We start from the raw sequence: 27887 nt of genomic DNA, 5'->3' as shown, positions 1-27887 counted from the left end.
GAAAAAAACCGCGGCGGTCTGCGAGAGCTATTTAGCACTGGGCCGTGTCCTCACGGACCGCACGGGCCGGGCCGCGCTGTGCGAGGATGCTCCCGGCCCCGAGAGACGGCGCCCGACGGAGCGGAACGGAGCGCCCCGCGAGCGCAGCCCCGCGCTGGCCTCGGCGGCCTTTAAGCCCCGCTTTCCCCTCACAAAGCTTGCAGACACCGGCGGAGGGATGCCGGTCACCCCTGCCCACCCTTTTTCCAGCGAGCGGCCGCAGCGGCACCGGTGCGGCCCCGTCCTCCCGCGGCCCGCAGTGGTACAGCCCGCGCGCCCCCTCCGCAATGGTTCATCCCCGCGGCCGCTTCCCCCCCGTGACCCGAATGGCTCGCCCCGCTCCCCCCCCCGCCGCACGCACGGTGGTTCCGCCCGCTGCCGCCCCGTGACCCGCCAGTGTTTCCTCAGCGCTTCCGGGGGAGCGGCGGCCGCGGGGTCCTGGATGTGAGCGGGCGCCGCGCTGCTCCTGACCGGGATGTGAGCGCTGCGGCTGCTCCTCGGTGAGTGCCCGGGGCGGGCGGGCGGCGGACGGGGCCTGCGCGGGTGGGGGCCGGGCCGTGGGAGTCGGCGGAGCGGCCGCCCCCCGCCCGGCGGGGTGTCGTTCCTATAAGCAGCAAGGACGACAGCATGTTTATTGGATTGTTTTCCGGCGGGAGACGCCTCCGCGGGAAGGCAGCCCCGAGTCGCAGCCCCCGGGATTCCCGTGCGAGCGTCCCGCGGGATGTAGGAGGGCCGAGCGGGCTCGGGAGCACCTCGGCTTGGGAGCCATGCAGCCGCCGTTCCTGAGGCAAAGACCTAAATAAATGTACGAAGTTCGTGTATAAATATAGTAAGGGTACTAAGCAAAACCCCAAATGTTGCCGGTGTGTTGTGTCCGCGCCTCTCCTCTTTCCCCCCTCCCTTCCTCGCTCTTCCCACCCATTCCCGCTGTTTGTGGTGCGCACACGGGTGTTGGAGAAGTTATCAGCTATTTTAGCCTTCAGCCAGCTCGGCTGACAAGTACAAATGAGGAGCTTCGTGCAAGCTTTTTTTTTTTTTTTTTTTTTTTTTTTTTTTTTTTTTTTTTTTTTTTTCCTTCCCCTCATGTATTACCTTATCGCAAGGCCACATTTAGGCTTAAGAACTTTGTCTTGAGGGACCTGAGCTTATGGGGACGTTCTGAGTTGTGTCACTGGTTCCTTCCCTTGGCCTCCCCGCGTTTGGTGACAGTGGGATGGTTGGATTTTTGTAGTTTTTATTAGTTTCCCTGCAAGTTGTTGTCGTCACATAGTGGATTGCTGGTGTGTTTCAGGAGTGTCTGTTGTGTTATTTCCTTTCCTGTAGGTCGGTGGGTCTTCCTCCGTAGGGCTGTGCACAGAATATTAAAGTGTGTGAGTTTTTTGTTTGGGTTTTTTTGTTTGTTTGGGTTTGTTGGTTTTTGTTGTGGCTTTTTCTTTTCCCACAGTCATGCCCATAAACAGCAGGGGAAGCTGTAGCTAAAAATGGGTCTGGTGTGAAAGACTGATGCTGAAAGGGAGCTTGCCAGTAAGGGTGACTGTTCCTAGGAAAAGAAGCCTGTTGAGAGAGAGGAGGATGTGCAGAGCTGGAGAGTAGTTATTTCCAGCTGGAAGCAGAGCCAGGGGCTGCAAGGAGTTGGAGGCTGGGAATTCCATAGAGCTTGGCTGCTGTTTTGAGTACAGAGGTACAAAATGCTCAGCTGCCGCTCTGGGTAAGATGCTGTACTTTCAAAGTGCTTTTGCAAAGCCTGTGTGTTGCTTTGTTTGTGTTACAAACTCCCCAAAGAGTGCAGAGTCAGCTCCTGAGGAAGCTTTGGTGGACAGTTTTCATCCTGGAATTCAGGGTGGCTAAATTTAGGGCAGGGCTAGGATGGGTGGCAGATAAGCACTTCCTTACCTACCCTAGGATTCATTTTCTGTGACTTGTCTATTAGGTTCTTAGCTGCTTCCACTTAAATTATTGCATAGGCAGTTCTGATAGTGGTATTTAAGAGTTAATTTTTTTTAGGTAATTTAAACAAGGATGTAAATTTAGATTAAGGGGACTTTTTTAAACCTCTGTGCATGCTAGATTGGCAGTGCATGACTCTGGGCTGTAGGAGTGTCTTGTTAATCTGAATTATTTCCCTGCCAAGTTGTCTTAATTTACCTTTGGAATGTGGTGATGGCAGATAGTAGTCACACCATAAGTAGATCTTTTCCAGCTGAGTACAGCAATGATATTGACAACTCTTATGTTCTTTTCATTGAATGTAATATATGAAATTGGAAACAAAGTTAATTTTTTCTGATGTGTGACATTGCTTTTCAGGAGAGAACTGAATTATTTAGTTGATTGGAGTGAAAAAAAAAAACAAGAAGAAAACACAACCAAAACCCCTCCCCCCAATGAAGCAGATGTGCCAATGAGAACTGAAAGCCCATATGTTTGAAAATTTAGTAAGCTTAAATCTAGTTATAAGTGGTCTTTAGAACAGGGTGGCTCGGTAGTGGCCCATGAAATTAGATCAGCATTCAAAACCACCCTGTGAGAAAATCCTGTGAGAAACCTTTCTTCGCCTGTGAATAATCCTGAGTGTTACCCAAGGAGATGAAAGTAAATGCCTTCTGTAGTAGCTCTTCTGTTTCTAAAAAATGTGGAAACTGCATAAGAAGCTGGTGGAGGAGGAGGTGTGCTGGTGCTAGGAGGGAGCGTGCCCGTGGCTGGGAGAGGCGCCCGCTGCTGTAGCAGCTCTGTGGGCTTTGTGTCAGGTGAGAGGGAGCTCCCGTGTCCTTTGCAGGCCGTGCCTCCTCCTGATGGCTGGAAACCTGCACTTGCCTTGTCGCTGGAACCTACTCAAAGTACACTGAAATACTGATTTGTGGTAATGCATAAGGATTTGAGTTCAAAAAGCTAAATGTTTGCTGAAGTGCTTGTTTGATAAACACTTGTTCTGGAGGAAGCACTTAATCTTCTCTGTTGTTGAAGCCAGCAGAAAGTCCTGTTGTTAATACAGCTTGAAGAAAGTATTTGTAATTGCTCTTTGATTGTACTGTTAAAATTGCCTAAGGCATCTCAGTGTAAAAATGTGATCTGTCTTACTAGCAAAGCCTGGGCTTGTCCTGCAGCAGAGCCTGTGCTGCCACAAGGACACAGCACTGTGAGCAAACCCGGTTTGGCCTTACTGAGGTTGTGTCTTGGGGAAGGAAACCTAAGGCAGCGCAGAGTGCTCATGCATGTGAAGTGTCAAACACCTGCCATGCTCTCCTTCCTGCTGTGGTTTGTTTGTTATGGGTATTCTAAATGAGAATTTGAAAACAGAGGGATGTTAAGGAGGAGGACGGTGCCTGTCCTCAGCCAGCCTTGTGTGCAAGCTGTAATCCAGGTCTGGATGGATGCGCTGTGCAAGTGCATGATGCACCTGCCAGGGAACTGAAGTGGGGTTTGCTGTAAGCATCAGTGCTATCGAGTGCAAGACAAGGGATCTCTGGCCAGGGTACCCTGCATCTGTGTTCCATCCTAAATTCATCTGAATAGACTTACTAAGTGGGATGCAGAGGGGAGGATTGGGGTGTGTGAGAGCTGCTTGCAGCTGAAGGGCTGTATGGAGAGTACTGCACACCGTGGGATTTTCCAAGTGACCAAGCAGTGAGGGGTTGGGTACAGCCACGAGGGCACGTCCTTCACACCCCCAAAACTAAAAGCAGCTGTAGTTGCCTGAATCAAATGGCCCTCAGGGATAACTGGTTCCTTTTTAGTGGTCTTGTCTTTTGTGTTACAGAAGTGCAGAGTTTAAGTTTTCCTTGGAGGAATGACTGCCGTATCCTCCTTAACCAAACTTCTTGGTTAATATAATAATAAAAATACTTGCCATCTATTTTATATTTGCTACTTCTGGCTCAGGGGGGTTAGAAAAATTCTGATGTGGTAAGTGCTGGGGAAACAGGGCTTTTGCACAGGTGGGTGAACTCTCAAGGGTAGCATGAATGTGTTTGTGTTTCACAGTGGCAATTTGTTTGAAACGCCTCCCATAAAAAAAGAACAAAACAAAACAAACAAACAAACAAACAAAAAACCCCCACCAAAACACAACAACAAAAACAAAAAAAAAAAAAACACCAAACTTGGAAATGCTGCTTATTGTTCTTAAAAAATAGAAGGAGCCTCTCTCATTAGGTGTACAGTCAACCATGGTTTCCCTCTCTTTTTCTTAAGAGCAGCTGCCCGGTTTGGAAAAGGTTGTTGTAAAGTAATATTTGTGATGTGTTTAGAAATGTGCAATTCTCTTCATGCCTTGGTTTCTCCTTGTCAGTTTCCAGCTATCCACAAAGCAGACTTTCTTTCCTGACAGGATTTGAAGACTTGATTGTTTGCTGCAATACCAGATTTTCTTTAACTTGGAGTTGTGCCTCTGAGCAAAGTACAAGCTTGCATTTGCAGCATAAATATGTCAGTTTAGATTGTCAAGTCACAAGTGCTGATTTGTTCACCTCTGTGCCTAAAGGATTACTTTCCATGGGGTAGCAAGGCAAAAATATCACCGGTAGTTGTTTTATTCCACTACAGTGAAGAAATGCATGCTGTTTGGAAACGTGGCTGAGTGTGTGTTGGTCAGAACTGTGGCTTGTAGGAATCACTTTTTGAAACAAAGATCTTTTCTGCCCTGTGCTTATTGCTTTGCTTTAAGGAAGACTGGAGAGCAGGGAAACGAAGGTAATGGCCGTAGTGAAGTGGAGGCTTATCCATGGTTTTTACTTGCCTTGGCTTTGGTTGGCCTCCATCACCATCAGTGGCTCAGGAGTGCCGTGACTGCTGGGTGTGGCAGTGGCAGGGCAGCAGGAACCTGCTCTGTTCCCACAGGGTGCCCATGGAGAGGCAGCCCGGGTTCTGCCCAGCATCCCAGTTCACGGCTGGAACACGCCCTGCTGGGGGACTGGGCTGCCACTCCTTCCCTTTGTGTGTCCTGCCTGTCACACCACCACAAATTTTACATTCTGTAGCTAACTGAGCTTTTGGGAGGATATTATATAATTGAGTTTCAGTTTGAATAATTCATACATACGCACTGCTGAAACTTGAAAAATTCTGGGTGTTTCTTCGTATTTTTTCAGTTGCTTCATGGAGTGATTTGCCTTTGATGCATCTGTATTTTCACACAACATAGATTGTTTTTAAACAGTTTTTTAAGCACTCATGTTAACAGCCACAAATTTAGCTAAAAATGTAAACCTCTCTTTAGGAAAGATTCTTCCTGAAGTTAGGAGAAACCTTTACAAGAACTTAGTTGTGTTGAAGCTCAATTTTCTTTCTGTTTAGTTTGTTGGGGTTTTTTTTCCCCTGAGTGCTGAAGACTCCATTTGTAGTTTGGTGTAGTTTAGTAGAACCTACATTTTAGAAGGCTCTCTGGTGCAGAAGTGTGCTGTGTGGCTTAAAGAGGGAGTGTGCAAGCAAAGGTACAGATCAAGAGCACTTGAATAAAACATAGTGTTTTGTTCCAAAAATCTCTTAATATGCAAGATATTTAATGGGGAGCAGGGAGAGTGGGAGAAGAACACCTGCTTGAAACTTCTTTACCACACTTATGAAAGAATCCTTTATTTTTTCGTATTGAGATGTGACACCTAGCTTTAAGTGTCTGTTAATTATATATTTTCATGACTTGCTTACAGAAGCTTCCAGGGGTCTGCCTTAATGCTTTGTAGCATTATGTGTTAAAAGCTGTGATTTAATTGTCATTATGAATTTGGATCATGCAACATCTCCCAGTATCTGTCAGTTTTAGTGCCAGTCTGTGCTGATGCACAGCAGTTAATGTGATTGCATTAATATGCACTAAATCAGGTCTTATCTTTTCCATGGAGTAATGGTTGGGGGGTCTTCAACTTCTCTATTTTATGACAGAGCTGTGCAAAGGCCTTTTTTTTTTTTTTTAATAAAGGACCTAAATGACATAATCTTTATTCTTGTCAATCAGGCAAGATGGAGTATTTTGGTTTAAAACACATGTTGTCATCCTGTTAAGCTTTGTTCCAAGGGCCCCTGGTCCCTTCAGTTTTGCAGTGAATTGCTGGTCCATGGGATGGTTTCAGTGTTTGTAGGTTTTCTGTTGCTGCTTTCAGTGGGGAGTTCTGGTGGTACCTTTTGCTGTCATTGAGGAGCCCAAGATAAAGCTGAGTCTCTCACCTGCACTGATTTTCACAAGCAGCTGGTTTCATCCAGCTCAGCAGGGCTGGGAAGCCTCACAGAGCGGTGGCTGTAGCCCCTCTGAGTTGGGACCGGGAGAACTGCTCAGAGGTGTAGGCAGCGCGTCCCTTCTCCGCGCAGGTCTCCGCAAATGCGCCCGAGGCTCCGTGCCGGCCCTGCCCTGCCGCTGTAGTGCTGCCTCCTCCTGCCGCCCTGCCGGCAGTCCCATGTCCCGCCATGGACGAGGACAGCCAGGATGAGCTGATCAACAAGAACGCTGCCCTGGGAAAGGGCAAAAGGCAGTGTCTCGCACTCCTCAGCGAAACAGGTAAGTACAGCCTCTCTGCACGCACACCTTTCTGCGTTGAGGTTGCAGGACCTATTGATTTACCCTTAAAAGGCTGGTAAAGATGGATTTGTGACCATTTGTCACCTTTTCTGTGACAATTTTTTTTGTTTTGCTTCACTTCATAGTTTGTGTATATCAGACTGCTGGCACGCTTCCCTGGAGTTTCTCCAGATGGGCAGCTTTGATACCACTGCACAAATCTGGGAGTTCACTCCATCCATAATGGCATGATTAGGGGCTCTGGTACCTGTTCTGCCTGTCTGTCTGCATCAAACAGCTATTTCCTCGACTCTTGTCTTCTCTTTTTAAGAAAGCAATGGTGGAAATAGCTGGGATTCGGAAGATGATACTGGTAGTGAAGAGGAAGATAATGACACTGAGGAAGAGGGAGGTGAGGAGGACAAGGAAGAAAGTGAAGATGAAGAATTAGAAGGTAAGGTCTGTTCATGTGCCTTAACAGGCATTTTTTAATAACTGACATAGAGCGAGATGGAAGCTGTTCTTCCAGAAACTAACAGTGAAATGTAAATCCACAGATGCTGCTGTTTCAGGCTGATGCCAAAACCCTACAGTAATAAGCAAACAAGTAATAGTGCCCAGTTTCTAACTTTTAAAGCATTTGCATGTTTGAAGACTATCTGCTAACCAAAGCAGTGGAGTTGTAGTCAGCAGGAGTGAACTCTGCCCCAGCATGAGGAGGGAAAAAAGTCAAAGTTGCCACAATGGCTCATGCTGTTTTTTCACTTATGAAAAGCATGTTTGTTAGTTTGCTTTGGCATGGGCTCTGAAGTGAATGTTGTGATCGGGAATTCTAGAAATAATTATTGCTATAATACCTAGGGAGGATAGAAGAAGACTTGACTCATTTTTCTTTGAAAAAGGAGTGTGGATGTTATTTGAATTTGTTAATTTTACTGAAAACATACTCTGGAGACACATGTACTTCTGAAACTGCTATGCTCAAATTAATATTTGGATAGACAAAAATAGATTTTTATCAGATCTAAAGCTTCTTGAGAAGGCAAGAGCACAGTATTCCAAGTTACTAGTTAGACTGATTTGAGCACAGACTAAAAAATTGATGCCAGGTGCCAAAAAGCTCTATTAATGCATTCTTCAGAGTATACTCTGTTATGTTATGTCCAGACAGGAGAAATCAGTAGAAAAGACAATGGCCTCATTCTCATTTAAAAAAAAAAAAAAAAAAAAAAAAAAAGGCGGCCCAACAGCAACCACCCCCAGTCCTCCCTCAAAGTGAGTAGGGTTTTAGGTACTTTTTGTTGCTCCTTGAAAATATCAGCTTAATTCACAGGTTTTAGGGGAAAGACTAACACATCTTTGTATTTTGTACTAAAAATAAAAATACCTTTCAACAGTGTATGCTGAGTGTTTAATGTTACTCAAACCCAAGCTTCTTTAAGCGGTCTCTAAGGCACTGAGATCCCTTGGCTCACAAAATCATATTTTACTGGTGAAATCTTTCTTTTGCTGTTCGGCAGTAGAATGTGTTTCTGCTGCTTTTCCTCTGGAATGTCTCTTAGAAAAACAAAAGTTGGGTACATGGTAACTTTATTGTAACTTTATTTTTTAACTTGATTGTTCAGTGGTAGCCTGACATATCTTAACTGTCTTGTTTAGATAATCTTTTGCTTTTCTGGTGTCTGTTCTTTTAATCTCTTGCAAGACTACTCACATTATCAGGCTTTATTTTTCACCAGAGTAATCCATTGCTTTTCAGTGAAGGGATTTAGAAAGCAAGAAAACAGCAGAAATTATTGCCTTCAAATGGGTAGGCTGTGCTTGACCCCTGCAGCCTCATAAAATAAGCTTACTTGGAATTTTCTGTGAACTGGGACTCTGTCCTGCCCACCCCCTCTGCCCTCTTTGCTGAAGCCCTGCAGCACACACAAGCTGGTTTTTATCTCTCACTTCTTAAGATTGCGAAGATGATGATGAAGAGGAGGAAGAGGAGGAAGAAAGTGAGGCCACTGTGGAAGGAATGACTGATTCTTTGAAATCAGAGCCACACTTGAATGGAGTGAGCCTCTCCTCTGACGAGGATGGTGAAAACTGCCCCATTTGCCTCAACACATTTAGGGATCAGGCTGTTGGGACTCCTGAGAACTGCTCCCATTACTTCTGCTTGGACTGCATTGTGGAGTGGTCTAAGGTGAGCTGTTTTGTCTGTGATGTCCTGTGGCCTCCTGGTTGCTCTGCTCTATCCCCTGTGATAATGCTGTTGTGCTGTAATGAGAACAAAACACTGCAATATTGATATTTGCTTTCTTAAGCTTTTTTAAACAGACTTGGGTTACTGCTCTGTTTGGCAGGGTTCATGTTTGAAGTTCAAATCTGTTTTTCTTGTACCCATCCTGATTTTTTCTGTTCTCTGCAAACTGTAAGGTCACAAGCAAGTGTGTTAGTAGCCATCTACAGTTCCTTTGATTTTTAAAGTTGAGATACTAATTTTTCTCTGTGCTTGGATGTGTGTATCTATATATACTGTTTCTCTGTCTATCTGTCTTTATCTTTTCTTGAATTCTGTATTGTGGCATTGACATTGTGTATTGGATATTGGATTGGGATTTGTTGCGACCCTGAACATCTAAGCATGGAAAAGATGTAAAAGAATACTGACAATCAGCAGCTTGCTCTGAATTCAGTTTTCAGAGTTCCTTGCCACCTGTGTAGCTCCCACAGTCATAATCCAGGGTGAGAATTACAACAAAACTTGCAGTGTATGCAGCAGTAGCTGTGGTGATTAATTTTTTTAAAAAGCAAATAAATCACTCTTACTGAATATATTTGTAAACCATTTCTAGTTGCTCATTTGTCCAAAGGAAAGTAAATGCCTTAAAACATGAGCACTATGTGCAGTGTTTGGAAGAACTTTGATGTTGCTTTGGCAATTGAATAATGATTAAATTGCTCTAGTAAAATAAATGCTTCTCTAAAAATGCATGTTTTCTCTGATAGAACAGATTGTTTGTAAACCAGAGAAGTCAGTTTTAAGTACTTAAAATGTCAAGATCAATAGCTGTTAAAATGACCACTACATGAATTTAATGCTTATTATATTAATAATTTAAGATTTCTTTTTAAAAATTGAATAAAGTGATGCACTTATGAACTGTATTGGGATTTTTTTTTTCCTAGAATGCAAACTCCTGTCCAGTGGATCGAATCCTCTTTAATTATATTAACATTCGGGCACATTTTGGTGGTAAAATCCTCAAAAAGGTAAGCCTTTTACTGGAGCAAACAACCAGGCCACTTGGCTCAAAATTGTTATTCAAAAGTTTACAGTTCTAGGGTGTTTATGTAATAATTCTATCTGAATGAATTATTTCTTTCCTATCTTGAATTTGCCTTTTAAGGAGCTGTGACAATTTTTCTTCTTCCTTAACCTTACTTCCTGCAATACTGTGTTGTGATGTCATTTGTGGTGGCAGAAAAAGAATGTTTTGTGCCACTGCCTGTTTTGTATAGTGGACATTTGACTGAAAACTGTTCTCCATGGATAAGCCTGTCCACATGTGGAAAATGCCCTCCATTCTTCAAGTGCTGTTCTAGGATGTGGGAATATTCTAGATTATCCATGATCTCTTCCTAGGAGTGCTGTGTAGCAGTTGGGTTTGTAAGGGGAGAGAGGCACAAGGCAGTAGGAGAGCCTGAAAGGCACTGCCTGAGTGTGCTGGTGGTTGCTCACAAAAGGACACTGAAGAGTTGTCATTGCTCTTAGCTGCTATCAGAAAGATGTTGCTTTCCAGGGGACATTTAGGGGTTTGCTTTGTTTTCATAAGCTGATGGTTTATTATTGTTTGCATTTTAAAAGAAGTGAGAACTAATGTTGAAGTAGTACGGGGGTCAGTGAAGTTTGCTCTCTTCTTTAGTCTTGTTCTTGGCATCTTTTTTTTGTTTGACTACTTTTGATCTTACTAGTGGATTTTTGTTTTGCGTGTTCTTAAATGCAGTTCTCTCTAGTCTTTGTGTCTGACAAAAGACAGCTTAAGTAGATGTTGTCAGGCATTTGATCATGCCCTAGATGTGCTGAATGAATGAGTGAAGGTTCTGGTGTGTAACAGCCATTTTGGTTCCTTCACTTCTAGATTTTGCTGCAGGTACTACCATCAGTGTGACAATGGATTTTAAAGAGTGCCACATTCTGCATAAACTGTGAATCTCTGTTCTATTTAGATTCCTGTTGAGAACACGAAAACTCAGGGTACTGACGGAGAGGATGATCCAACCTTCTGTGAGGTGTGTGGCAGAAGTGACCGTGAGGATCGCCTGCTGCTCTGCGATGGCTGTGATGCAGGGTAAGGGTGGATGGAAGGAGTGGAGCACCTGCATGATTGCATATGGCCAGAGTTTGCTCTGCAGGCACTGTCTGGTTTGCAGGCTGCCCCTTGCTGCTCTCCTCAGCTGATCATGTGGCCAGCCATGTGTCGTACTGCAGACATCCATCCCCATGATGTGACGGATCCTTTTTTGGTCATTTAGCAATGTATGTGTGGAGAGTCCTGCACACATCAAGGCTGCGGGCCACCAAGCAGGTGCCTTCAAGTGATGAAGGTGTTTATGCTCATCCCTGCAACATCTGGGTGTATGAAGGACAGAACCTTACATCCTTTATGTCTTCTTGAGGAGAGCACGCATGACTTGTCCCAAGTGACTGGGCATTAGTGCTGTGCAGGAGAAGTGCTTAAGACTCACAGTTTTGTGAAATGTTGAGCATTTTCTTTCACAGCTCTTGAATGATTCTGTTACTCTTGCTTACTTCTGTCTCTGCCCTCTCCTTGATTAATAAAAAGAATGTTTAAGTAGAGTCAGGAATATATTTGAACACAACTTTGGCCCTACAGTTTTCTGCTGGAATTTAAAGCCCTTGGGCTGCTTAATTATCTTCCAGCATTATCAGTTTGAAGATGTCAAAAGTTACCCACTGAACAAGGAGAGATGCTAGCAATGAGTATGTAAAATAATCTTTCAAAAATTACTTCTAGCAAGGTAACTAGACATCTGGTTAGTCTAATTTTTCCTTTGTGTTCTGTGTCAATGTACACTGTCCATACACACATATACACTGATTCACCTTCTGGGAAAAAGACAAAATCAGGAACACTAAAGATTGTTAAGAGTATCATCAGAACACTTTTAAAATATTAGGCCAAAACAGTATTTCAGAGATCTTATCTGAAGTCTCATCTTTAAGTTCTTTCTGAATTTCCATAAGCCTGTCTCAACTCAGGGTATTGCAGATTTTACTTTGTGATCTCCCAACATTACTATAATTTTTTAAAATATATTGTTATTTCTAGCTTGATACAGTTGTTTGATTTTTTTGTCTTCTTTTCCTGAAGTAAATTCTTCATATATGCTTGATTTCTAGAGTTAGCACTTCCTGAAAAAAGAACTTGCAGTCTTTACTAGCTGTCCGTGGCTGAGATTAACTCTAGAAGAATGAAGAATAGCTTGCTTCAAATGCTCATGTGTATGAGTACTGTGAATACTGTGTTGGTTCTCAGGAAGCTGATGTTGTTTCCTGATTGCCTGTATCCCCAGCACCTCTGTACTTTCCTTGCCACCATTGCTTTTGGCTCTGCACATTTCTTGCAGCTCGGGTTCAAATGGCAAGTGATTCACCACACAGTGAGGGGAAAATGCGCCGTTTTCTGAGATTTTTGGGGCCTTAAGTGATGAAAATACCATCTAGAACTGAAGACCCTTGCATAACTAGCAGGTAGCAGTGTTTCTCTGCAGATTGGTAGAAGTGAATGCATAAACCATCGTTTCAGGCTTAAGAAAATGAGTCTGCCTTACGTAGCATTGGATAGAGGTAAAATGCTGTCTTCCCTTGGTAAGGAGCATATTGTTTGATTTTCTTTTTTTTTTTTTTTTTCCCCTCAAGGTATCACATGGAGTGCCTTAATCCTCCTCTGAGTGAAGTCCCTGTAGATGAATGGTTCTGCCCTGCCTGTGCCCCCATGGGTGCCAATGGTGCTGCAGGTAAGGATTTCATGGTAGCCAGTCAAAGTAAATATTTTTCTCCCAAGTTAGATAATGCAAATCATGTTGTGTTTTGAAGACATGTTTAACCTCCTGGTTTATCTGTTTCAAATAATTGTTTTGATAAGCATTCTCTCTTGAACCTTAAGATTAGATTTGAACATTTGACTGATGAGAGGATCTTGTTTATGAAGATTGTCACCTGCAGTTATAACCTGTGGAGCTGCCTCTTGTAAGCATCCTTGAACCTTTCCAAGGAAATCCCAGCACCCATAGTGTGACTGCACTGCGTTACATTGGAAAGAATTTATTAGTGTCCTGACCTCAGATTGCCAAGGCAGCAGCGATTTCTGTTACCTAGGAAAGTGTTATAGTGTGTAACAGTCTGAAGAGTGGTGTCTCTGCTCATTTCCTTCCCAGAGGGTCATGGCTGCCTGTGGAGGTGATTGGTTTAAGAAAGGCAATGCTGGGGTTTTTTTTGCCTGAAATTCTTTAAATTACTTCACCTGTAGAAAGACAAGTTAAAGTAACCTGAGCCTGTTCTCGTTCAAGATGCAGATCACGTCAGTGAGGAAGAGGTGGCCGCCCTGATGGCCGATGTTGTCCCCACCACCAGCAGGCTCCGGCCTCACGTCCGCACCCGAGCCATAGCCAGGACTCGGCAGAGCGAGCGCGTCCGGGCCACGGTGAACAGGAACCGCATAACAACAGCACAGCAGATCCGGGTATCCACGGGGATTGCTGAGGGAGCCTCTGCACCAGCCTGGGGAAGAGCTACTGGAATAAGTCCCCATTTCAGTAGCTCAGCTGTCTGTGTTGACTGTCCATAGCACAGTGGTTAGTGGTTGAGGAGCTCTTTTAATCTGAGACGTGCAAACGGTGCGGCACATGACCAAGGTGCTGTATTTTGAAACACTGCAGCAGCTTCCTCTCTTAAGCTGCATTTTTTTCACCCCTGGTGTGAGCAAAATTATATTTTTAATCCTAGTGGCTACTAGCCACATGCACCACTTCTGGTTTGTTAGCATATTTATTTGACAATTGTGTATTTTCCTTTGTCCTCCTACCTCCTTGCCCATAGCAGTAGAACATGCTGACTGCCTTCAGCCCAATTGAAGAGAAAAATTTTTAAGGTTTCTGTGTTTGTGAAAATCTCTTGTTGGAAGAGGAAAAAAACAGATGTTAATGTCCTCAGTAATGTGGCCCCATGAGTTCAAACACATTAACAGTACCAGAGAATCTGTGCAGGAGAGTATCCCAAATATGCAGGGGCCCTCTCTTACTGTGTTAACTGTAGTTTGAGATAAGCTGCCATGAATGAAGTTACAGCTCACCTTAAGTTTCATCACATTTTAATTTGATTTAAGGACTTCCTAGAATGCTTTAGCAGTTGTTAAATTCATTATATCCTCTATAATGGAGATGATCTTACTTGACTGCCAAACACCGCTGTCTCCAAACCCAGATGTTTCAATTTTAACTTCAGAAGAATTAATAAAATAGAAAAGGTTGATGAATTATTCAGTGCATTGTTGTTAATCAATTACAACTGAGTAGTCAGGGCTATATGTTGAAAAAAAATAGAGAGGAAAGTGTTGTTTAAAGTGAAAGACTCTACAAGGTAACTGCTGTTATTTTTCTTTTCCTACTTGTTATTTTAGAGACCTTGTGGAGTCATCTCCTGTGGGTGAGAGGGTTGGTGCCTGGGGACTTTACTATTGGTAGTGTAATCTTGAGAACCCAGCACTTCCCATTCAAGAAGCTGTTCCTAGCTCCACTTCCCAATGTGCAGGGATGATTACAAACTATACCTAGAAAGGCACAGTTACTTTTTGCCTTCGTCTCTGAACAAAAGTGCATCTTATTTTGTCTCATACCTTGAGTTGACTGAAGTATAATTCCACTGGTTGAGGGAGTCTAAACTGTTGTCCTCTAAGCACAGTGAGAAGCTGGGAGCATGCATGTAACTGTGAAGGAGGCTGAAGAACAAGATCCTTAATGTGCCAGTCAGGAGATTTAAAAAGTGACATAACTGGTTAACTGGCAGCTTGGTGATGTGTGGGGTTTCTTCATTTGAATCTCAAATCTGTTTTTTATCAAATGCTTTTATAAGTAAATGTTGCTGAACTTTAGGTACCTGTATCTTGTAACTCGTAATCGTCCCCACAGCACGTGCCAGGGTACCTCATGTCCTCTCTTCTGGATGAGACAATTGAGGCGGTTGTAGCAGGGCTGAACACAGCCATCTACCAGCGGCCTCTGGCACCACGCGCTCCGACCAGGCAGAAGAGGAAAACTGGTAAGGACACCAGGCACCTCAGGGGAGCCTGAATCCTGCAAAATACTGTACACCAGCTGTGTGCTGCCACACCTGCACAGCTGTGCAGGTATCCCACGTGCATTTCTTCTTTGCCTATACCACCTCTGCCCAGGAGTGTCCTGAAGAGTGGTTTTAAATGAATCCTTGTCACTTGTTCTGCTCCACTGTTGGTGGCACTCTGTGTGTCTCTGAGCTGCTTTGTGTGTCATGGGGGGTCAAAAAGGGGAGCACAGTGTAAAATACAGTGCCAGCACTAAGATCGTTGGGTTTTGTCCCATCAGGAAGGCGGAAGAAAGTAGGAGGCAAAAAAAGAACTCAGACAAAATCTGCTGGGAAGAAGAGTTCAGGGGCACAGCTGAAGAGACGCAAGCGTCTGACAAAGAAGAGGAGGGGGAAAAAGACGAGAGTAAGATCACGTGTGAGTGAGTTTCTGCCAGTCAGTACCTGCCATTTTCAACCCTCTGTAAAATCACTATAACATGGGATTGAAAAGAAGTGCCACTTTACAGTCATAGCAGGCGCCTTTTCTTTCTCTGGTGGAAGTCTGTTCCGGATGTGTCCAGAGTACTCCAGAAGGATGCTGTATGTGAAAGTGAATTGCAGCTTGCAGACAAGCATGCTGGCTTTGCTGACAGTTCCTGTCACCTGGGCTGTAGGGATCAGATTGTGAAGCATGTCCTGCAGGCTTCGTGTCCTGCCTTGCCATTCAGCTGTAGTGTTTACTTGGTACTGCTGCAAGCTCAGTTAAAACTGCCAGCACCTATTCTTTTTAATAGACTGGATGTTTGTGGCTGTGTTGTTGCAAAGCCAGCTTATCTGCTGTAAGAGTTCTCAAAATTCCTTTCAGTTGTGGGTAGTCTTCCCTTGTAAATTACTCTGCAGAACACTCTGCACTGCCTTGATTCTTTTTGTCAGCTACTTTAACTAGAGTCTATATCTTAGAGCTAGAACTCCAGCATTTAATAAGGAACCAACAATTTTGAATTAACATTATTAAAGATTTTTAGAAGCTTAATTTATCTGGTCACTTATATCTGATACATGCAGTCTCTGTTTGAAGTGACATATAGGCCATAGTTACAAGTTTCATAAATGTTTTAAAATGAATATAGACAATAAATGCACACCACTTGTGCTGCTGATGGTAGTAATGTGGTGACTGTACACAGCCTAAGTGAAGAATTTGGGGCTTTAAACACAAATTTACCTGTCCTAACATACAAATAACCCAATCTCTTTGTCTGTGCAGGGGAAAAATGAGGTTACTACTCGCTCCCGTATTGCAAGAACCCTTGGTCTCAGCAAACCTGTGCGTGGGGCCTCACTTCCTTCCATGTACAAACCAACAGAGCCCTCGCTTGGGCTGATGAGAGCAGATATTGGTGCAGCTTCTCTCTCTGTGTTTGGAGATCCATATGAGTTAGATCCTTATGAAAGGTGAGAGATCTCTGGATTGTGGTCAGGGACCTGGTAATTCAACAGGTGCTGGGTTGTTTGTACGTATGGCTCTATTCAGAGTATGAATCTCACATATGAAGGCAGCTTTGGGTACACAGCCCATGATAACACATAATGGTCTGTTCTTTCTTTCCTTCTGGGCTGAGTTGCTAAACTTGTGAGGAATCAGCCTCCTCTAGTGTTTTTCTGAAAAAATCAGCCTCATGAAAATTTTCAATAAGATCTACAGGGCTCTTTAAAGGTTAAAATCTGAAGGAGTCTGGTCCCTTGCTTTTTATTTATTTATTTTAAGTGAAGACAGCTGACATATTTGGTATACAGTAAACACAAAATTAAGTGAATCTCTGGAATCTTCCATGTTTCTCCTTTTCTTGTCTTCACTCTTCCAGACACTTCAAATTCAGGAGAAATCTTACTATGCCATAGTTCATGTCATTCATAAACTTCAAATTTTTGGGGAGGGGGCATCTGAAATTATTGTTGGTGAAATTTAGTTTTCCATTGAATACTACTTTTTGAGCCTTTCATAAAAGAAAATTATCCATTTAACATTTTAGATATGAAAATATACATTTGAGTCTGTGCTGTTTGAATCAAGCAGTTCTATTTAGGCAGAACAGAAAATAAGTATATTGCAGAAATATTTTTAATATAGCATAATGAAACATGCAGTGCTCTCTAACCATATCCGTCATAGCGATATCATCTCTTTGATGTGAAAAACAATTTCAGGCAATTTCAGGATTCGTGTGTGTATGTTTTATCACAGTAATGAAGAGGTTCCAGCAAATCCAGATTCACCAGTGAGTGCCAAAAGGAGAGTTCTCTCCCAGTCAGCACTGAGGTCTCACCGTCCTGTAGCCAGACCCATTTCTGTGGGACTTCCTGGGTAAAAGTCCATTGTTGTTTTATTATTCTTAGTTGTTTAATGACCCTAACAAAAGAGTAAACCTGGTGATCATCCTTGTTTAACCCTTTTCTCACCCTGTCTTCTAAGAAGTGCATGTGTGTGTGCACATGCATGCCTGCACAAATGTAGGTAAATAACCACAACAATTTGTGCAAGAAATCTTTATGTTGAGCACATACACTCTTTTGTCATACCTTTAACATTTCTGTTGAAATTTAAAATAGGTATTTCCACCCTAATCTGACTCTTTCATACTTGCTTTGTGATTATTTAGTAACCCCATTAGTATGTTTTAAATCCCCATCTCATTAACCTTAAAAAACCCACTTGTTTCTTCAAGAGGGCTGGGGAATCCAGTTGCACATCCTGAGGAGGTGAGGACTGTACCCACCTCACCCAGTTCTGCTGCTGTTTGTTGGATCTCAGAAAATTGAAGAAAAGCTTTGTTTGATCCTGCACTTTAACAGTTGCTTTGCTGTCTGTGTTGCAAGCCTGCCAAGGCCAGGGAGCCCTGGCTGCCCCCCACTGGCAGCCACAGTGAATTTTCAGGACTCACAGGTAGGACACAGGGAATCAGGAGCATGAGGAGAAGAAAAGGGATGAGGAAAGTGACTGAGGCAGGTACCAACAGAGTCCCAGAAAACTGCAAGGCTGAGGGAGCTGAAGAGAAATGAAGGGAGCTCAGCTTAAGTGATTAAAGGTGTGAAAGCTTTACATAGCTGTGCTCTGATGCATCTGACTTACAGTGAAGGTTGGTTTCTCAGGATTAAAGTAGTCTATTTCTATGATAACTTGGATTATTTGTCTGCCTTTCCCATTTCAGTCCTGAAGTGAGCCTTTCAAGAAGCTTTCCATGTCCTCAGAGTTATTTGAGTAGCATATTGATTAGAAGATAGAACTGTTTAGGTGATACTCAGCTCTTCTAAAGGCTCCATTGGCCTGGGCTACACTGAGTTCTGGTCTGGCCTTAGCAGTTGATTCCTTTATTGTTCCCATTTTGTCTGTCTGTTGTATGTTATTACATGTGTTTTGGTGTACATAATGTGAATGAAGTTTGCTTTGTTATACAGAAATGAAATCTAGATCCCTCAAAGAGCTGGGTCCCTTTGGAAGTTTGTTTTTTAGCAAACTCAAATAAAACAACCCCCCCAAATCTCATCAACACAAAAGCAAAGAAAGAAAAATGCCCAACGCCAGAAACACCTTATCAGTCTGTATTTCAAGAACTGAGAACTTAAACCATCTTCTTAGGACTGAGCAAAGCATAGAGAGGAGTGTTTGTGCTGTCCCATGTGTGGGAGCATTGCAGTTGTTTTTCAGTGTAATTTCTCTAGGCTGTGCTCTTAGCTACCCCTACCAGTGGCACCTTGTGGTTAAACACTGGTTCAAGATCTGTCATTTTTTTAGATAGAAGTGTAGGACTGAGGAATACATTTGTGTTTGTGATTTAGTGGGGGCAAGAGAGGCAGCTAGGATAGAAATATTTCTGAAGTGGTAATCCATGGTTTATTCTCCAAAAATGCATTTTAAATGCACTGGAAACTTATAACATACAAGACAGTGAGCACCAGCATTTGCTAACAAAAGTCTCAGATAATGATTCCTTTCTTATTTTGTGTTATTCCTGTGGGTAGTCAGTAAAAGCTTCACCTGTTTGTCAGAGAAAGATGGGGACTGAATGACTCTAGTGAAGCCAAAACTAGAAGTGAACCTCCCTGGCTGACCTCTGTTTATGCCCTTGACTTTGGTTTCTTTTTAACATAAATGTGTGTGTGTATAGAACAAGTGCTGTAAGAGTAAAGGAAATGTAACCCCTCTGAAACATGCAGAAGCAGTGTGCCTGCCTTGAGTCCTGATCAAGAAGCAGAAGCTGCTCCTGTGCCTGATCTGTTGGGAAGTATCCTGTCTGGACAGAGCCTTCTGATGATGAGCAGTTCAGATGTGGTCATCAACAGAGACGGGTCGCTGACAGCGAAGAAGGAAGGTAAGGACTTGGCACCTCATGGTGCTGTTTACCTCTTTGTTTCATCCACATCTGCCCTGATCCTCCAGGCTTTAAGCTTAGGGATACTCTTACTGGAATATCTGGTATAGATTCAGTAGCTGCCAACAGTAACCTGTTTTATAAGATGGATATTCTGAAGTAGTGTTGCTTGTCAGTGTTTAAATACAGACCTGAGATGTTACTGGAGGATTTTAATTTCAGTACATCATTTTCTTCTTTCAGAAGAGTTGCACAGTGGTTTCATGCTTTGCTTTGTTATAAAAAATGTAGAACTGGATAGACCAGAGTTATCTTAGTACCCAGTTTTTCTGGCATGTGTTATGCATTGCTGCCATGCTTGTGACCTGTACTTCAGTTTGAAGAGCAGGGTGAAGGACCCTGGCAAGAAATTTCTTTGCAAAAGTAGGGCTCTAAACACGTGCTATCATCTCCAGCTATGTCTTCCCTTGGCATAGCATTACTTGAAAAGAATCTATTCAAATTGAAACTTAGAGCTTTATTCTTAAAATAAGTGCCTCTAACATCCTCTGTTATAGTAATTTCTGTGAATCAGCAAGTACAGGATAATAAGCACTAATCAGGTGATACCTACAGAACAGAATCCTTTATTTCCTAAACACTAGTGTTTGCCTCAAAGGTGTGGTTGTCTAGCACTAAACTGTGAGTATCTGACCAAAAGAACTATTGGACTTCCTTATTACTGCATGGCGTGTCTGCAAACCACAGTGGAACTTGAAATAATTGGCTTAGTACTTCTGTTAACATTGGCAGAAAATGTCCGGATATGCCCTGAAAAGCTGAATTGTCTGTTTGTGTGCCATAGCTCCGTTTCACAAAAAATCAGCGAGTGACTCAAGAGTGGAGGATGGTTCAGGGCACAACAGCCACCCCAGTACAGCGCTCTCAGGGACCACAGCAAGTAGCTCCATGGCCGGACCTTCCATTTCCTCAGGGCTGAGTGCTCGCTCCACACCCTGCTCCTCAGGCTTGTTCTCATCGCCTCCACCCTCACTGAGCAGGAGCGAGTCTGCAGCAAGCCCTGCACAGACTGCACCGGAAAAAACAACTGTGAAGTCAGAATATTCCATGACACCCAGGTCTGTCCAGACTCAGAATACAGCGACTTTGAGCAGGCATGGCTCAAAGTTAGATGAAATGCCCAGATTTAATGGAAAATCTAAAAGCTTTGTACTCACTAATTCGTCTTCAAAGCCCCTGAGCTGTAACTTGAATTCTGGCTCAAAAGCTGTAACCGTGAGGCCGCCAGTAAAACCACCTTCCCAGAGAATTGACATCTTTGAGCTTCCCAGGATACCAAAGATTAAAAAAGAAACCAGCAGCAAGCAGGTGGAGCCGGAACCTGCAGGAAGCCAAAGGTGCAATATCCCCAGCTCCTGTATAACCCAGCTGACTGGCAAAGAGAGCACTAATCAGCCGGGAAAGGGTAGCAGGGGGGAAAGCCAGAAGTCAAGTTCCAAGGAGCCGCAGCAACAGACGCGTTCGAGCGGGGCGTCGTTCTCCACCCATCCCGGCGGCTCCGGCGGCTCATCGCTGCTGGGCACTTCGAGGGGCAAAGGCCCAGGCTCTTTTGAGAGTTTTAAAATCAATATTCCCGGGAACACAGGGCATCCCAGCAGGCTGTCTAACCCAGGGTTTTGTAATACCTTCCGCCCTGTGGACGATGAAGTGCAGCAAAAAGAGAGTCCTTCACCTCTTTTCTCAGTAAAGAAAAAGCAGGTTAAAAGTGAAATCTATGATCCCTTTGAGCCAACAGGATCGGACTCGAGTTCAGCAAACAGCAGTCCTGAAAGGCTTGGCTCAGGGATCCAACTAACTAATATCACCAGGACTATTTCCATTGAAAATCCAAAAGTTCAAACATTTCAAACTGTCCGTCGTTTCACCCCTTACAGGGTAGAAAATATATTTGGGTCTGGGACTGACTCTGACCTGCCGTCTAGGAACACAGAATCTCGTGATGATGTGACAGTAGCAAGCAGGATTGTAGAACAGGTCTCTGATACAGAGGAACGAGACAATGCGGATGAGGCAGACGTCCTAAGCAGTCCTTGCACTTCATCTGCTGTTAAGGAAATTTCTGATACAAAGTGTTTAAAGGAGGAAAGCAGAGAAGGACCTAATGTGTTCTTCAATGCTGAGGAATTGATTAGACCTAGCGTTAATGTGAAAATAGAACCAGATAGTCCCTCAAAGAGTGATGGCCAGCAGAAAGTCCAAAAGGCAGAACAAGTAGAAAGGCGATCACGTTCCAGATCAAACTCCAGCTCCAGAAGCAAGAAGAAGATGAAAAGGAAAAAAGCACTTGTCAAAGAGCATAAGAGATCACGTTCAGGGTCAAAAGACAGAGCACATTCAAGGGACCGAAGCTCCAGATCTACCTCTTGTTCAGGTGGGGAAGAGCACATGAAAACACACACGTTAAAATCCAAGAGCAGGAGGTCTTCTACTGACCGTTCTAGCAGTCACGAACGAGCTAAAAAAAAGAAAACAAAGGATAAAACCAAGGATAAAAAGGCAAAAACTTCTTGGTCTAGGGACAGAAGGAAATCTAGATCACGTTCAGGTAGTCCTGGAAGTACTTCTGATTTTTATGAAAATAGGAAAAAGAAAAGACGGTCTCGCTCAAGATCAAGGCGGAGGGACCGCTCCCGGTCGAACAGCACTGAGAGGACTAAAAGGCGGAAGCACAGGAGGGACAAGAGCTACGAGAGGTATGATAAAGAAGCTGCTTCAAAGTCAAGGGACAGAAAGAGATCAAGATCCAAATCTCGGGAGAGGAGAAAGTGGAGGTCGAGGTCAAGGTCTGCATCTCGATCTCGGGAGCACAAAAGCAGCAAATCAAAGGAAAAAAGACTGCGATCCCGATCGCGTTCCAAAGAAAGGAAACACAGATCAAAAGAGACCATGCTTCCTCCTGCACCAGAAAAGGATCAAAAGCCTCCAGCTGAAAATGTGACCAGGTGTCTGGAGCAACCCCATTCTCTGAAACAAGAGCCGAAAGAGGAGCTAGTACTAGAAGGGCTTTCCATAACCATCCAACCAAACGTCAAACTTGAGGAAATACAGACTGAGACCCCAGTTCCCATGAGAGAGGTCCAAGAAACTGTAAAGGTAGAGTCCATCCATCAGGAAATGAGCAATGAAACTTCATTCCCTGCGCCAGAGATCACAAACATTTGTGTCCCAATTGGTGATGTGGATTCTTTTGCTGAAACGGACTTAATGAATAGTACAGATGCAGCAGTGCTCAGTAGCTGTAGCAATACAAACTTAGAGATTACAGTTAAAATAGAAAATACTGCATTATGTTCATCTCTGATGGAACAACCCCCAAAGAAGGAAGTTATTGTGCACGTTCCAGCTGAGGCTGCACCGATTCAAAGCTCATCCAAAAGCAAAGTCGTGGATTGCGTGAGGGAGGTTAAGGAGGAGTGCCTTGTCTCAAATGAAAATACAAGTAATTTCACTAAGCCTGAACTGGAAGTGGTACCTCAGGGTCCTGCCTCGAAATCAAAAGCACCAGTGAAAAGAGTTACCTGGAATCTTCAAGAGGAGGAAAGCGGCATGTTATCTGCTGGAAAAGCTCCAAGTAAGTCTCTTTTGGAAAAGAAACAGCAGTAGAAACAGGCTGTATAAGGCTTAGGGTTTTGGTGCCTGACCAAACCTGGTTGTAGAGTAGGAGCTCTGTCTTCGGAGCTGGGCTGATGCTGTGGTTTGCAATCCTGAGAGGTGACATTTTGCACTGGTTGAAATCACAAGGTGAGCTGTGTTAATGAATTGGAGAGGACGTGCTGTCAGCACAGCTCAGCCGGTGGCAGCTTGTTCGCTCGTGAAGCGCGGGCAGCAGCCCCATCTCTGAACTGGCAACCCATGTCCCACCCTTCCTGCACTTCACTAGAATGGTTGCTTTGCCTTCAGAATTTATAAATGTTTCTCAAAACCAAGAAGTGTGACAGGTCTCTGTAACTCACTCCTGTGAATGCTGCTAAACCAAAGCTGCCAGAAACAGTTTGGCTTGGGAACCTGTGCTATTTGTGTTGTGTTCTTGTCGGTTACTCTCAACAGATAAACCCGACAGAAAGCAATTGCTCAAGGGGATGAGAAGCTCTCTATTATCAGAAGTTTTAAAATACAAATGACTGCTAAAAAAATCCTTATATGGCTAGTTTCGTGGTTAGATGCTTTTTATTTTAATTTTTAAAATAGAATTGGGTTTGAATCTTGGACAGATTACTTTGTTCTTAAGATGTTTTTTTTTCCTTCTCTTGCAATACCTAGGGATGCCGTTTTACAAACTTCAGCGAGCAAAAGAAGGGGCCTGGAAAGCAGAGGACTTGAACCAAACGTTAAATCAGGTGCAGTTAAATGAGCCTCCTCCAACCAATTATATGATTCCTGAGCCTATGTTTCCTGATCTAGATTCCTCTCAGGTTGGTTCCTATTCCAGCTCCCAAGTGTCGTGGAAGGCATCTCATCTCATCTGTGCCCTCGTTGTGCAACACCCTCCTCTCATGGCAGTTTGCCTTCCTCTGCGTGTGGTACATTTCATGTAGCCCATTACTCCTCAGCAGTCCTCCAGTCATTTAATCTCTCAGGTGCTCCCTACAATTGAAGAAATGTATTATCCTTTAATGCTGCTCTGTACATGCAGCTTCTGCTTTCAGCAGTAGCTTGCAGAAAGGCGATGCTGTCTGAGAAGCTGAGCTTCTTCCTGCTGTGATCAGGCTGTAAATGTTGGCTTGGTAGCCTTGGTCTGAGCCACCAGTCTGTGCTGTCCACCAGTTAAAAGGGAATTGGGGCTGGTGGTGGCTCCTGGTGGATAAAAGGTGCTCTGAAAATCCTGCTCTGATGTTGTGTCTTGTCAGCACGAGCGTTTATGGCGTGGTGTCTGTTTCCCAGGTGTACTGTCAGAACATCCCTCTGGCGCCAGCTCTGCCCTCCAGCCTGCCCCCCTACGCCCCGGTGAGCCAGCCCACGGTTCAGTTCATCATGCAGGGAAGTCTTCCAGCTCTTGGCTGCGTGGCAGGACAGAGCCTCACCCCAGAGCCAGGCAGCCTGGCTACAGCCTCTGAGCCAGGCATCCAAGCTGCTTCTGTTGGAAGTGCAGAGGAAAAGATCAAAGCACCCAAACCTTCAGTGGATAAAACAAAAAACGAGGAAGTGAGTGAATGCATAAAATTAATGAGCTGTTTATTTGAACTTTTTCATTTGGGGGATTTTTAGGCTTCCTGTACTGTATTTTCCCAGCCTTGCTGTTTTTGGTGACTGACTGTGCTAACCCAGGAGCAGCAGGCAGTTCTCTCTTCGAATTCGTTTGGGATTTTTTCCATTTGAGGAAATGGATTGGTTTCTATTGGTTCATCACAATAGGACAGAGAGGGATTAAAACATCTGAAATACATTCTTAAAGTTCTGAAACTTTCTTGCATGAATATTTGGAAGGGACTTTCCAGAAACCACCATGTCCAAGTTTCTCTAAACACCTGGTTTTCTCATTTCCCCTCCAGCTTTGAAATTAATGTCAATTCCAGTAACAGTCCTATAGAGAGGTAGGACTGTATCTTGTTGCCTATCAGCACTGAAAATGTAGAGATAGTAAAACACTTGGAGATCTTTCAGTGCAAGTCTCTTGCTGCTGAGTTTTGGATTTGCTGCCCAGACCATCTGCGCTAGGAGCAGTGGATGCTACCACAAGAACGAAAACCCTTATTTTGCTTTATACTGTAAAACAAAACAGTAAGATGCATTTCCCACTGAGCCTCCATTTACAAGCAACAGTTTTTATGAACTTATTTTGGTGGCACCTGTAATCATTACTTCATAGGCAACTCTGCAATTTTCAGATTGTCTTTAGAGCTGTCTGAAGCTTTATATTCACAGTTGTGGTTTACTGCTTTTAGAATCTGATGCTTTTTGTTGGATATGTGTTTACTTCAGAGCTGTTGGAAGGGAAGGAGGAGACCAGACTCAGGAAGCCCGTGTTGTAGTCACTTACTTAAAACACATTCTTTAAGACACAGAATAAATGTTACACAAAGCAAGGGCTCCTCATAGCGCAAGCTGATACTTGTTTCAAGACAGCAATTGACAGTAAAGGAAATCACTTCGAGGTGATTACTTGGGTTGCCGAAATTGTGAAATGAGAATTTTCGTTGTTTGAGCACTTCTAAGAAAAACAGATTCAGAAACCATTCCCAAGACAGCACAAGGTAATGAAGTTCTCTTTCCTGTGCAGTACATGAAGAAGCTTCACATGCAAGAAAGGGCTGTGGAAGAAGTGAAACTTGCCATCAAACCTTTTTACCAGAAGAGGGAGATTACGAAGGAGGAGTACAAGAGCATCCTTCGGAAAGCAGTGCAAAAGGTGAGGGCCCAGTGAAAGGAGGTGGAGAGGAGCAGCTGGGCAGGTCATTACATAAGTGGCAGCACTAGATTGCACTTGCCATTTCAGCAATTACATGCCATAACTGGGCGAGCAGATCTTTGGACCCTGACTGATACTCTGCAGTCCTGTGATGAAGCAGTAGTTGCTGTTGATGAGAGCTGTCAGTCTGTTTCTTTTATGAGGTCATGTATTCAGTGGACAAGAACATGGCCAAGCTTCAGTTGCCTGAGCTGAAATGTTACATGGTATCTGCCCTGGATGAGGATGGTCAAATCCCTCTCACTAGGACCTTCAGCCAGAATTCTAGCTATTTCTGATAAAGTGAGAAACTACTTTAAAGTAGTTTTAAAGTGAGAAACTACATAGATACTTGAGTATCTATGATGTCGCTGAACCTTGGAAGAGGGCCTTGCATGTTTGCTGATACTGACTTTTGTCTCAAATCTTAGTGCTGGGTAGATCATGGCTACAAAAGACGCAAGCAGCAAGTAAATGTTGTCTCATGAGGGGAAGTAATGCTCCTGTGGTCAAGGCAGTTAATTGATACTTCAGATAACTGTATTTCCTCCCTGCTCTGCATTCTTGCTATCACTGAGAAATTCCCTCATAAATAAAAATTCCCGAGGTAATGGCTGCAATTTCACGTCTTCTGTGTGACTCATATGAGCCATAAGAGAGCTGAGCAGTGCCAGTTGGTACTGAAATCACTGTGAACTCCTCTCTGAAGAGAGATAAAGTAACTTGTGTAGGGTCTGTGCTTTCTCCCCTGTCTCAAAATGGGCTCTCAAAACTGCCAAATTCTTGTAATCTGAGCATTGCTTCCTCTAAAACATCCAAAAATGGGATATCAGCACTTCCTTGGCTACCACGTGTTGTGTAAAACTGGATGGATGGGTGGAAAAGCCTGTAGTAAAAGTGAGTAATTTTGCTTTTAGATGCCTCTGCATTCACTTAGTGCTCCGTAGATAAGCTCTGGGCTGTTTCTGGAATGCTTGAAGGAAAATGCTGCCCTTGGCTTTGTTTTCTGCTTTATGTGCCCTGCTATGAGCCTTGGGGGTCTGTGCAAGGATTGACTCCCCTGAACAGCTTAGGGGCTCTCTGCCACTTGCCTGAGCTGCTGTCACTGACCAAGTGCCCTTTCTGATCCCCTGCAGATCTGCCACAGCAAAAGTGGAGAGATCAACCCTATGAAGGTGGCTAACCTGGTGAAGGCATATGTGGAAAAATACAAACACATGAGGAAACACAAGAAAACTGATGGTGAGGATACACGTGAAGTGGAAAACTGAGAGCGAGCCACAGCCAGCATGACTTGGACTGAACTTGTCCTAGCTGTGGACACGATGGGAGTAACAGACCTGCAGTTGCATCCCATTGTAGGCAGAGTGCAGAGAAACAGGATGATAATAGACTTTATCTGTGGAACCTTCTCTTGAATCATTTCCATATGGGAATGAATTTAGGACTTTTTTGGATTACCTACAGCTGTAGAACAAAACAACAATCAAATGCCTCAGACCAGCAGAGTAATTCAAGGAGAAACACAGAAGAGATTAAATTTTGAAGCTCCCGGATTGCTGCAGTTTTCAGGGTTACTTTGATCACATTTTTGGCCTGTGCACTTGTCTTGCTGAAGTTTGAAACTGGACACCACTTTCCATACAGTATACTGAGAGCCGTATACTGTTTCCCTTGTTTTTATTTATCGAAATACGGATTGTCTGTAGAAATTTCTGATTTAATACTTGAAATGTTGTATTTTTAGCCTGTTGGATGGTGAGCGAAGCTTTACTCGCTCTGGCATTTGGGGATTGCAGAAGTGAGCTAACCTTTACAAACTGACTTCAGAAGCACTGCTCAAGCTGTGGTGTTGATTTACATTCTGTTGGAAGTACCTGGTTAGTGAAAAAAATTATTTGGGGGTGGGAGATTGTGTTGCACTTGTGTAAATAATGCACTGATGGCTGGTTTTGTGTCTGCCTTTCAGGAAAAAGCGAAACAAAAAGCAAGCATTGTCAATTTTCTGTAACAAGCCCAAAGGATAAGGTTGAACTGATGTACAAAGCAGAAATGTGACAGAGTTTATAAAGTTATTTTGAATGGTTTTTGTCCTATAGCAGGTGTCATTTGTTTGTCTTGCGTCTGCCCCTGGGCGTGGCTGTTCCGTGTAAACCTGCACGCTTGGCTCTTGCATAAGGAATGCTGTGTTTGTGGAAGAGGCTGGGAGTTGGA

The 27887-nt window shown here is 43.7% G+C and overlaps 1 protein-coding gene across 2 annotated transcripts; it reads left to right on the top strand.

Moving 5' to 3' along the window:
- The first annotated feature begins 405 nt into the window (after positions 1-405).
- Positions 406-27769, top strand: PHRF1 (PHD and ring finger domains 1). 2 transcript variants are annotated; one of them, XM_063398259.1, is made up of 18 exons: positions 406-539; positions 6340-6526; positions 6858-6980; positions 8485-8717; positions 9704-9787; positions 10745-10866; positions 12459-12556; positions 13109-13281; positions 14726-14855; positions 15158-15282; positions 16126-16313; positions 17104-17223; positions 19074-19228; positions 20073-22859; positions 23549-23625; positions 24170-24430; positions 25506-25634; positions 26810-27769. In XM_063398259.1, the coding sequence occupies exons 2-18, from the start codon at positions 6436-6438 to the stop codon at positions 26942-26944; spliced, it is 5031 nt and encodes a 1676-aa protein (XP_063254329.1). In that variant the 5' UTR covers positions 406-539; positions 6340-6435; the 3' UTR covers positions 26945-27769. The 2 variants fall into 2 exon arrangements, with proteins under 2 accessions (XP_063254329.1, XP_063254328.1); XM_063398258.1 differs by having other exon boundaries at positions 15158-15294.
- Positions 27770-27887: the final 118 nt, after the last annotated feature.

This window comes from Prinia subflava, chromosome 5 (genome assembly GCF_021018805.1).
Source record: "Prinia subflava isolate CZ2003 ecotype Zambia chromosome 5, Cam_Psub_1.2, whole genome shotgun sequence".
Lineage (NCBI taxonomy): Eukaryota > Metazoa > Chordata > Aves > Passeriformes > Cisticolidae > Prinia > Prinia subflava.
This window is presented reverse-complemented; position numbering and strand designations above follow the sequence as displayed.